This window comes from Gasterosteus aculeatus, chromosome X, assembly GCF_964276395.1.
Source record: "Gasterosteus aculeatus chromosome X, fGasAcu3.hap1.1, whole genome shotgun sequence".
Classification (NCBI taxonomy): domain Eukaryota; kingdom Metazoa; phylum Chordata; class Actinopteri; order Perciformes; family Gasterosteidae; genus Gasterosteus; species Gasterosteus aculeatus.
In genome coordinates, this window is record NC_135698.1 from 18,953,211 (window position 1) to 18,964,986 (window position 11,776).

Consider the following 11,776-nt stretch of genomic DNA (forward strand, 5'->3'; position numbering starts at 1 on the left):
TTAATTTGATTTTTTTACCGAAGTAGGACACTACTAGACTCAAGAGTGATGTTTTCTTCTAGCCTCGTGTCACAAACAGACGTTCCCCGTCTCCGGAGTACTAAGGTCCGAAGCTCGGGATCTCAGTCACCCCTCTGTGGCACGTGACAATGGTTTGTGCCACTCAGGATCAGCCCACTGAGCGGGCACGGCCACTCCCACCAACACACCTGTGGCTCGTCTCTCATCGGGAGAGGCTGGGCATTTAAGCTGCCGAAGTCTCAGAAGCCGGTGCGAAGTCTTGTGCATGTTGCCATCACATTCTGAGCGTTCTCTAGATATCCTGTTTCTGCCTACCTGTTATTGATCTCTCCTTTGTCCCAGACCTCGTTCACGCCTGCCTGACCCCCGACGGTACCTCTGCCTACCTCCGCGCTGCCGGCTCTCGACCCCCCCGCCTGACCTCCAGCTACGACCTCGCCTGCTCCCTGACGGTGCCTCAGTCTGTTCCCTGCTTGCCTGGCTTTTCGACCCCTGCCTGTTCACCGGACACTACCAAGCCTGATCCTTGTCTGTACCCCGCTAATAAAACTGCGCTCTGCGCTTGAGTTCAGTCTGGTCTCTTGTGGTGCGTTACACCTCGATTCAAAAATCAGCATTATTGTGTCCATAACTAGTGAGATTGTCAGAGTTACGCCTTTTCTTTTCTTCAGTTGATTCTGTTAATGTCTTGATAAGCGGTGTGTGTGACTTACGGTTTAGAGAATCGTTTTAAGTTGAGCCATTCAGTCCCCTGCTGTGGGTTTGAGTCGAAGGTGAGCGGTACATGGTCGCTGGTCGTTCGCTCCACGTGGAACTTCTTGGGCGCCGGCTGGCTTTTGTTTGCAGTGATCTTTATCAATAACTCATTGTTGAGCTTGTCCATCACTGCAGCACAGACCGACAGCAACAGGACATGGCGTCACATCTTGATTCGTCCACTTCTTGGTGTTCACTCACTTTTGTCTTTGGGTCTGGTCTTGATGATCTGTTGATCTCATCTGGATGCCAGAGGAGGATAAACACCTCTCCTGAGACGCCTCATCTTTTCTCTTCTCTTCCAGAACACCCAGGTGTCAAAGTCTGCGGCTGACCCGAACCTTTGGTGGAAGCTGGCCAGCGAGGATGGGAGGTGGAGGCCAGCTGACGGAGCCCGCGGAGCTGGCCAAGGGGTGGGCAGGTGGCGTGTACACTTGGCAGGAGGTGCAGAGCCACTGCAGCAGGAGCGACCAGTGGCTGGTGATCGATCGGAAGGTGTACAACATTACTCAGTGGGCCAAAAGGCACCCGGGAGGGATCCGGGTCATCAGCCACTACGCCGGAGAGGATGCCACGGTGACCTTTTACCGAGATTGTAAAACTCATTTGGCAAACTTTAAAAAAAAAATGTTTTTATTTACCCCCTGAATTTTTGTTTCTTCCAGGAGGCGTTCACTGCTTTTCATCCCGATCTAAAGTGGGTGCAAAAGTTTCTGAAGCCTCTGCTGATTGGAGAGCTGGCAGCGACAGAGCCCAGCCAGGACCGGAACAAAAGCGTGAGATCAGTCTCAGATTCTTCAAGCAAAAATAAACATCTCATTTCTTGCGTCTCGCGGCAGCGTTGGGACCATGTCCAACGCCTGAGGACAACTCAAACTGCCTACATGCCTTGTTTTTCGTGTCTCTTTGCATCTCCTGCGCTAAAACTGTATAGCTGCACGTCCTCAAATGTTGCGAGAACCTCCCCTTTTAGTCTTGGACCCCCACTGACTGGCGTCTGCTCGTCTCCGCTCTCAGGCGACCATCATACAGGATTTCCACACTTTACGCGCCAAGGTGGAGAGCGAGGGTCTGTTCCTAGCTCGGCCCTCGTTCTTCTGCTTCCACCTGGGTCACATCCTGCTGCTGGAGGCCCTGGCCTGGCTGATCATCTGGGTCTGGGGAACCAGCTGGACGCTCACCCTTCTCAGCGCCTTCCTGCTGGCAACCTCTCAGGTGACCCCGAACATTCCTTCGCCGCACGCCGTTATTGTCAACAAACTTTAAGCTAACGCCGGTTTCTCTTCCTCTCCTGTAGTTGCAGGCCGGGTGGCTGCAGCACGACTTCGGCCATCTGTCCGTCTTCAAGAAGTCCAGCTGGAACCACGTGTTGCACAAGTTCACCATCGGCCATTTGAAGGTGGTTTGGTGTTCTCAGTCGCACCTCTTTATTTCTAAACAAACCGTACACAAATATTAAGGGATTGTTTTCTCAGGGAGCATCTGCCAACTGGTGGAATCACAGGCATTACCAGCATCACGCCAAGCCCAACGTCTTCAGTAAGGACCCCGACGTCAACATGTTGCACCTCTTCGTGATTGGTAAAACTCAACCGGTGGAGGCAAGTGGTGGATGTTTTTTATTCTTAGACATGTTGGTATTCAGTCTTTCTTCATCCTTTCACTTTGAATTCCTCTCTGTTACAGTACGGCATAAAAAAGATCAAATACATGCCCTACCACCACCAACACCAGTACTTCTTCCTCGGTATGTTTCTGAAATTGATTTTAAAAAGAGTGAAACTATGAAAACTGAAAACACAGGAACAATAAGTTTACTTTTTCTCTCCTTCTAGTTGGACCGCCGCTTCTCATTCCAATTTACTTCCACATTCAAATAATGCGCTCCATGATTTCCCGCCACGACTGGGTGGTAAGATGCCCTCTTCCGGGTGCTACAGTGCAGATTATATACAAGTGGTTTCTACATATAGGGTTACGTCTGGTTGGAAGGAATCTTGAATACAAATATGACTCATATAAACCCTGCTGTCTTTGTGAAGGACCTGGCTTGCTCTCTGTCCCACTACCTGCGCTACCTTTGCTGCTCTGTCCCCCTGTATGGCCTGCTTGGCTCAATGCTGCTCATCAGCTTCGTCAGGTAAACACCACCTTTCACAGTGATGTAGACAGATCAAGCTATACTGGAGGGTGAAACTCAAAAGCCATCAAAACCTCTATGAAAAAATATGAAGTTTTTTCTACAACAGCGTGATCATATTGTGTGACGAAACGTTCAGTCACTGGTCTTCTGCTGTCTTACATCAGGATTTTGGAGAGCCACTGTTTTGTGTGGGTGACTCAAATGAATCATCTGCCCATGAACATCGACCACGAGAAGCACCAGGACTGGCTGTCCATGCAGGTACCCGATTTACAGCCGACGGAGCCAGCTTTGCATTCGGCTGATGTATGAACACGTCTTCTAGTCTTGTGTCATCCTCTTTACTTTAGTTACACGCCACCTGTAATGTCAAGCAGTCCCCCTTCAACGACTGGTTCAGTGGACACCTCAACTTTCAAATCGAACACCAGTAAGTCAGTGATGGAGGAGAACATCACTTCAAAGTTTGTAGGAAGAACAGACAAAAGCTCCTGAAATTATAGATAATTATTCAAATTCGAATAAATCTAAGCTCCTCCAGCATGCAGTGACCTTCATTGGGTGTTTTAAATGCTAAATGTTACTTCAAAAAAAAAAAGAACTATGGTGAAAGCACCCGTCCCTTATTTTTAAACGATTACTTTGACGCCCTTATTATTTCATAATGCATTTGTTGAGACATGTTTGAAGCTTCTTCTCTCCCTTCTGTCTCTGAAGTTTGTTTCCCACGATGCCGCGCCATAACTACCACCTGGTGGCCCCCCAGGTCCGCGCGCTGTGTGACAAACATGGCATCCCTTACCAGGTGAAGACAATGTGGCAAGGCTTCGCTGATGTTTTCAGGTAAGTCCAATCCAGACGTTTTCAGGTTCTAGCATTGCAGTGAGCAGTGAAACTGTCAGAATAATGAAGATGTAATGAGAAGAAAGTATTGTAATGACCGAATCTAAACTGTCGGGTGTGAACTGTGTATTTTTGTTCCCTTTTCTTCAGGTCACTGAAAAACTCAGGCGACCTCTGGCTTGACGCTTATCTCCATAAATGACAACTTTAATGCTCTGCACCTACAAGGAGTGACCTTTCATCCTCTTCTGAATCATGCATTGATTGTAATTGTTTGGTTTTATAATCCAGTCGATAGTGTGGGAACAATCTTTTCTTAGTGCTGGTGTTACAGTATGTACTTTTTTTCAGATTCTCTGCCAGGTTTTTAGTGCTCATGGGATGTGTTGTGTCTTCAACAACAGTAGTATGGCTTTAGAGATGCAATTGTAAAAACTGATTGTAAGGTATTTAAAGGGATCTTTTTTTAATAACTATAATGTGAAGCAGTACAATAAAATGAGACAATTACATGGACAGATCAAAACTCCTATGTAATTGAGGACGAATTAGTTACTGCATTTCTGTTCTTATCTTACAGTAATCAATAAAGCCAATGTATTGACTGTTTATCCACCTCTGCTATTATTGATCCAATGACAACACAAGAATTCTGAATAAAAAAAAGATTTGCCAAATTCTAACGTTTTTATCATATTTACAACTTTAAATCCTGAATGTTTTGCTTTAATCTTCATTTCGTGACTACACATCACATCATTACACATATGCATGCATCATGCTGCATACAAACACATTCATCATAGCGTCTCACTGTTATTGACGATAAACATGCATGATTAATTTTATGAAAAGCGACACTATTCATGTTAATACCTGGTGCTGATCTGCAGGTACCAACGGGATGAGACTACTTCTGACATACATAGTGTGTTTGATTATTTGTTATACTCGTAAACAGCAATACGAAAATAATTGGCTATATTGAGGCCTTGCCACAAAGATGTAATAATAATGAATAAGTGTTTGTTCCATCAAACAGGTTTAACTTTCATCTCACTGGTGCTTGATACGTTTTGACCCTGGAGCCCAGCGTGCATGTGTGCAGTGCGTGTCTATGCAGGTGTAAGCTTTTGCTGAGGGTGGGAAAGTGCTGCTGCACAATGAATAGGATCACAACAAGGTCCGAGAGCTTGAAGGCAAAGCTGCACTGATAGCAGCAACGTTCCTTCCACGTTGTTATTTAGCGTTGTATTAAAGTTTGTTTTTTGTTGTTGTTGATATAGGTTTAGTTTTTTATTTTCCCGCTCCACCACTGAGCCACAGTGGACACTCCACTGTTTGCTGCTGTTTTCTAGATAGTGACCTTTAAGTGAATCACTTCCTTTAAGGGCTCACCCGTACACAGCTAAAGGATTATTGTTCTCATCAGAGAATCTAATGTTAATACACTGCATGAAAAGCCCACCTGGTTGTAGGGGGCTTCTGGCTCCTCGATCTTCACCACGTCCAGGATGTTAAACGGGACGTAGCCGGCTTGACCGCTGCGGTTACGAAGTTTCCACCACTGTTTGTCATCCTCTATCACCTGTGACACACGTTTCACATCTCACTGCGTAAGCCGCCATTTTTAACTAAAGTCAAGTCTTGTGAAACACACACACACACTTGGTTTAGCACTCGACAGACTGCTCAGTTAAACAGTTTATTTACAGCAGACACTACATGTCAGGTCCGTCTTAAATGTTTACCTTCCCAAAAGGTAAACAAACAAGAGTTTGCATCGTCCCGGCCAGATACTGAAATCTGCATTTGGTTTAGATTAAAAACCATATTTGCGTTTTTTACCTCGAGGATTTCATCCTGCAGCACCGACAGCTCGTTGGCATTCCGTGCTACAAAGTGGTAGCGAATTTTGGCATATTTGCGAGCGGAGGGCGCCCCATTGTCAGACCTGTTAGGAGAAATGGTGTCCGCTCGTCAAACAGTGAGGTATTTTATGGGTGAAAGCGACGGCAAAGTTGGTAAAGGACTTCCCTACGTACCCATTTGACCCATTTGAGTTAGAGGATTGTGTTCCATAATACTGAAAAAGCAGACAGATTGTTACATGGTTGGCGTTCAGGACCTGTTATGGTTGTGCACTCACAGACAGCAGCTAACAAATAAGTCCCTCACATCTTCAGCTGCATGTTGTCTGTAATCGGGGCTGCTGGGGGGCCCCAGTGGCCCCGCTGCTCCCTCTGTTTCCCACGCGGCTGTCCTGAGGAGCTCCAATGGCGGCTCCCAGCCGTTACGAATCTTAGGGTGATAAGGAGGCGCACATTGATCCCTGGGCCACTCCGCTCTGCCACACGGAGCACAGGAGGGTCAGAATGGGACCGTTAAGGTGCACATCAACGGTCAGCCTCTGCGTTTTGCAGGGTACCACATTGTCGTCAGTGTGTGAGAATGAGAGGAAAATTGTGCCGCGATTTGAGGTTACTGCACATTATCAACAGGCCGAGCCTAATCACAGCTCTGCATTTAAAACCGACCGTATCTAAGCTGGGGCCGAATACTGGAAGGTCAGAAACCCGCACTACGTGAATGGAGCTGAACCAGCTGAGTCAGAGCTGAAAGCCACGTTGCTCCACTCAGGTGACAGTTTATTGGCATTCACAAATAGGTCCATAAATCAGCTGTAATAGCCTTCATCCGTATCTGTATCAGGCGAACTCTGAACAGATTTATGGCTCTTACCAGCTCGAGGGGGCCGAAGACGAAATGAACCAGCTCAACCTGCTATTACACTTTTAGTCCATAGATGAACAAACTAAAAACGTTTTTCTCTTCTCATCTGAAGAAGACTGAAAGTTGAAGGGAGTTTGAATAAAGTTGCTGAAATAAAAGATATTAGAAAAGCTGAAATGAATTTGAAATTGCTGAAAATACAGAAATGGGAGAAGCTGAAAGGAATTTCAATAGATTTGCTGAAAAAGCAGAAATGAAAACAGCTGAAATATTGCAAAACAAAACAGAAGTTGCAGGAGCTTAAATGAATTTAAAAAAGTACAGAAATAACAAAAGCTGAGATGAATAAAAAAAGGTTTAAAATTGTTTGTAGTAATAGTAGTAGTAGTACTAGTTATAGTTGTAATTGTGGTATTAGTAGTACTAGCAGTAGAAGTGGGTTTAGTATCAATAGCAGTAGAAACAGCAGGAATACTGATACTATTGGCTATAGTAGTATTTGTAATAACATTAGTAGTAGTTGTAGTATTAATAGCAGTAGAAATACTAGTAGTATGGTAGTAGAAGTATCAGTTGTAATACTAGAAGTACGAGTAATATTCATAGCGGGAGACAGAATGTTTGTTATTCACACTTAAAAGTTTTCAATTAATAGGCCTCATCACAAACATTACAGTAAAAATTCCCTCCATGGGGCTTTTATTTTGAAATTATTGGATTGGGTGGGGTGGGGGGGGGTGTAGATAGAGGGAGGGAGGGTGAGAGGGTGAGGAAGGGAGGGGTGGTGAGGAAGAGATAGAGGGAAAGAGAGAGGAGGAGAAATAGACAGACTGACTTAGTGAGTGATTAACAGTAAGTAGAGGTCAGGGTGGAGGGGGGAGGGGGGGCGAGTGTCTTTATCGTATTGGTCTGTTGACAGAAAGCATAGCTGCGTCATGTGACTCCACTAATCAGGTCATAGGAGCAGCTGTGAGTCACAGACAGATCCTGCAGCATGTGAGTGCTCGTAACCACGGCAACGACGCACCTGTGCTCATTAACGAGCTGCTGCAAAGGGCAGACACAGGACAGCGAGTTACACAGAATCCACACCTCAAACAAATGGCATTCAGCGCAAAACTATAACAGCTATCTAAAAAATATGGCGTTTTTACGAGACCCAAGACTCTACCGAACGCATGGATGTGTGTTTTATGTCTGTCCGGTAATAAATACGGCTCCTATGGCCGTTGACAAAACGTGTACCTTCTGGATTTTTTGACAAATATGTCGGCAGATTTGTATTGGAGCCTATGGGGCTTTTAGCAGAGGTTGTGTCACTCTAACACTCCTTAAGCCAAAACTAAAGAACTCTGGGATTCCATGAACGCATTAATCCAATCAGCACAACCATGCCCTCATTAATCTGAAGAAATGAAGCCTCTAACTCAAATCAGCTGCGGGCCAGATGCAGCCCACTTCAACCGAACGCGGGCCAGACTAGCGTCCGAACGGCATGGTCGACAATAACACAACTTAACACTCACTTTCAAAAGCAGTCATTGAACCCCACCCTGGGGGATCGGTCCGAATGAGACTACAACACTAGTCCTCCTTTAACTCAGCGGGGGAGACCTAAGGTCATGTGACCGTGGAATTCCTTTATAGCCAAACGTGAAGTTACGTGAATCGAAGCTGCGTAGTAATGGACGGAGACGCTCGTCGGTGACGTCAGATGCTTCATGTGTTGTTAGTGTGAGTCGTAAAGGAAAACTTTATTAAACGAGCGCTGCTAACGGTTAGTCACATGATCACCTGCGCGAAAGAGGGCAGGAAACTGAATTTCACCCTCCTGCTCTCTGCACCTCGGCCGACACACACGACCCGCCCCCCATGTCAGTCACATGCATGCCACGTTCACTGGACAAGCAAACAGTAGGAAACCAGAACATCATAACATGTCCCACACAGCAGCTGACAGTGGGGTTACAGTATAAAACTTGCGGGCCGCACTAACATTACACTTTCATATTAAGGATGGGGCCACAAAATATCATCCCGAGGGCCGCAATTGGACCACTTGACACACTTCTGTCCTTACAGCCAAAGTATACACTCTAGAGGCTTTATTTCTTCAGATTAATGAGGGCATGTGTCACGGTGTGGTTCACTTCCTGTTGTATTTTGTAGTTTTCTGCCACTCGTGTCCCCGGGTAACTTCACTTCCTGCCTTGTCCCGTCATCCCCTGTGATTGTCTAATAGTTTCCACCTGTGTCCAATCACCTGCACCTCCCTTGTGTATTTAAGCCATGTGTCTCCTGTGTCACTTGTCGCGTCATTGTCTTTTGCCACGCATGTCCTTGTCCTGTCTTTTGTCTTGGATGCTCATAGTTTCATGCCTGAGTGTTTTTGCCCCTTGTATTTTGGACCTTTTGACTATTAAAGTCTTTTTGTATTGGAAAAGTCTGCGTTTGAGTCCTGCCTTCCACTTCACCCCCCTGACAGAATGACGCGACCAAGAAAGGACTCAGCAGAGTTTTTTCCCTTGGACGAGTTCAGGGGAACCCGTCTGGCAATGGGCGGTCCACGGAGTCTCCAGCGGGCTGCCCGTAGTGGGGGAACGGTCCTCCCGGGGGTTCCAGCTGGGTACTTGTACTACTCCGTCTCCCCATCTGGAGCCCTCAGTAGGCATCTGGGTCACCATCCACCGCCCACCACATGGTCCCCAGAAGAGGAGGCCATTTCGTGGTCGTCCGGCGGCGATTCTTCCTGGGAGCGGGTGATGGACCTTGCGGTCCGGCTCCAGGCTACCTACGGTCCCCACGCTCGGCCGCAGCGCACAGTGTCCAGCGCTGGGCCGCGACGACGTTCCGACCCTGCTCGGTCGCAGCGCACAGTTTCCAGCGCTGGGCCGCAGCAACATCCCGACCCTGCTCGGTCGCAGCGCACAATGTCCAGCGCTGGGCCGCAGCAACATCCCGACCCTGCTGGGTCGCAGCGCACAACGTCCAGCGCTGGGCCGCACCCGAGACGTTGGTCAAACCACCCGGGAAACTCTGGCGGGCGGCCAGGCGACCGGGGAGCCTCCGGTGGTCGGCCCGGCGGACAGGCACACTGCCGGGGAGCCTCCGGTGGTCGGCCCGGCGGACGGCCATTTGGCCGGCTCCGGAACGTCTCTGGAATTGGAGGCACGGGGACACGGGAAACCTCCGGAGGGGTCGGCGGCGGCTCGGGGACACGGGAAACCTCCGGGGTAGTCGGCGGCGGCTCGGGGACACGGGAAACCTCCGGGGTAGTCGGCGGCGGCTCGGGGACACGGGAAACCTCCGGGGTAGTCGGCGGCGGCTCGGGGACACGGGAAACCTCCGGGGTAGTCGGCGGCGGCTCGGGGACACGGGAAACCTCCGGGGTAGTCGGCGGCGGCTCGGGGACACGGAACACCTCCGCAGTCGGCTCCGGCTCGGGGACACGGAACACCTCCGCAGTCGGCGGCGGCTCAGCCCCCCCCATAACCCACCCCATGGCCCCCCCCTCAAGGGCTGGATCCCAGACAGCCCTCAAATCACCAACGGGAGGGTGGGTGAGGACCATGGGACGGGAGGGAGGGAGCCTGAGTCTCGGAGCGAGGACTGGGGGCGTCGGGGCCATGAGTCTCGGAGCGGGGACGGGGGGCGTCGGGGCCATGAGTCTCGGAGCGGGGACTGGCCGCGTCGGGGTCGGGGCTGAGAGTCTCGGAGCGGGGCCAGTACTGGTCGGGGACATGGAACGTGGGGCCGGTACTGGTCGGGTCGGGGGCATGGATCGAGGCACTGGTACCGGGGGCATGGATCGGGGCACTGGCTCGGGGGTCGGTGGCATGGATCGTGGCGCTGGCTCGGGGGTCGGGGGCATGGATCGTGGCGCTGGCTCGGGGGTCGGGGGCATGGTTCGGGGCGCTGGCTCGGGGGTCGGGGGCATGGTTCGGGGCGCTGGCTCGGGGGTCGGGGGCATGGTTCGGGGCGCTGGCTCGGGTGTCGGGGGCATGGATCGGGGCGTCGGATCGGGGGTCGGGGGCATGGATCGGGAGGCCGGGACACCGGGGCACGGTGTGGTTCACTTCCTCCATCTCTTCCTCACCACCCCTCCCTTCCTCACCCTCCCTCCCTCTATCTACACCCCCCCACCCCACCCAATCCAATAATTTCAAAATGAAAGCCCCATGGAGGGAATTTTTACTGTAATGTTTGTGATGAGGCCTATTATTTAAAAACTTCTTAGTTTGAATAACAAACCTTCTGTCTCCCAACCCCCCCCCCTCACCCAATTCCTTCATTACAAAATGAAAGCCTCAATCATTATCTGTACCTTAACCATGAATCTATCTATTGAAATTCCTTTCAGCTTCTCCCATTTCTGTATTTTCAGCAATTTCAAATTCATTTCAGATTTTCTAATATCTGTAATTTCAGATGTATTCAAATTCCCTTCAACTTTCTGTATTTTCAGCTATTTTTAAATATTCATTTCAGCTTTCAGATTTTTGCATTCCAACGCATTTTCAGCAGGAAATGCCTTTTCTAGTTATTATTTCTAAGCTTTAATTTGATTTTTTTACCGAAGTAGGACACTACTAGACTCAAGAGTGATGTTTTCTTCTAGCCTCGTGTCACAAACAGACGTTCCCCGTCTCCGGAGTACTAAGGTCCGAAGCTCGGGATCTCAGTCACCCCTCTGTGGCACGTGACAATGGTTTGTGCCACTCAGGATCAGCCCACTGAGCGGGCACGGCCACTCCCACCAACACACCTGTGGCTCGTCTCTCATCGGGAGAGGCTGGGCATTTAAGCTGCCGAAGTCTCAGAAGCCGGTGCGAAGTCTTGTGCATGTTGCCATCACATTCTGAGCGTTCTCTAGATATCCTGTTTCTGCCTACCTGTTATTGATCTCTCCTTTGTCCCAGACCTCGTTCACGCCTGCCTGACCCCCGACGGTACCTCTGCCTACCTCCGCGCTGCCGGCTCTCGACCCCCCCGCCTGACCTCCAGCTACGACCTCGCCTGCTCCCTGACGGTGCCTCAGTCTGTTCCCTGCTTGCCTGGCTTTTCGACCCCTGCCTGTTCACCGGACACTACCAAGCCTGATCCTTGTCTGTACCCCGCTAATAAAACTGCGCTCTGCGCTTGAGTTCAGTCTGGTCTCTTGTGGTGCGTTACACCTCGATTCAAAAATCAGCATTATTGTGTCCATAACTAGTGAGATTGTCAGAGTTACGCCTTTTCTTTTCTTCAGTTGATTCTGTTAATGTCTTGATAAGCGGTGTG

At 49.3% G+C, this 11,776-nt stretch overlaps 1 protein-coding gene and 1 long non-coding RNA gene across 2 annotated transcripts; one reads left to right on the forward strand and one right to left on the reverse strand.

Annotated features, from left to right (window-relative positions):
• The first annotated feature begins 1,082 nt into the window (after positions 1–1,082).
• LOC144383791 (acyl-CoA Delta-6 desaturase-like) lies at positions 1,083–4,443 on the forward strand. The gene is made up of 12 exons (XM_078083388.1): positions 1,083–1,353; positions 1,443–1,553; positions 1,795–1,992; positions 2,075–2,176; positions 2,253–2,378; positions 2,464–2,524; positions 2,613–2,689; positions 2,820–2,917; positions 3,085–3,181; positions 3,271–3,350; positions 3,638–3,763; positions 3,914–4,443. Exons 1-12 carry the CDS (start codon positions 1,144–1,146, stop codon positions 3,963–3,965), a joined length of 1,338 nt encoding a protein of 445 aa, XP_077939514.1. The 5' UTR covers positions 1,083–1,143; the 3' UTR covers positions 3,966–4,443.
• A 775-nt stretch (positions 4,444–5,218) lies between these two features.
• On the reverse strand, positions 5,219–6,180 carry LOC144383792 (uncharacterized). Its single transcript, XR_013451239.1, has 4 exons — positions 5,942–6,180; positions 5,809–5,849; positions 5,612–5,717; positions 5,219–5,351 (listed from the first exon to the last, which is right to left on the reverse strand). It is a non-coding gene; the product is annotated as an uncharacterized LOC144383792 (long non-coding RNA).
• Between the last annotated feature and the right edge of the window lie 5,596 nt (positions 6,181–11,776).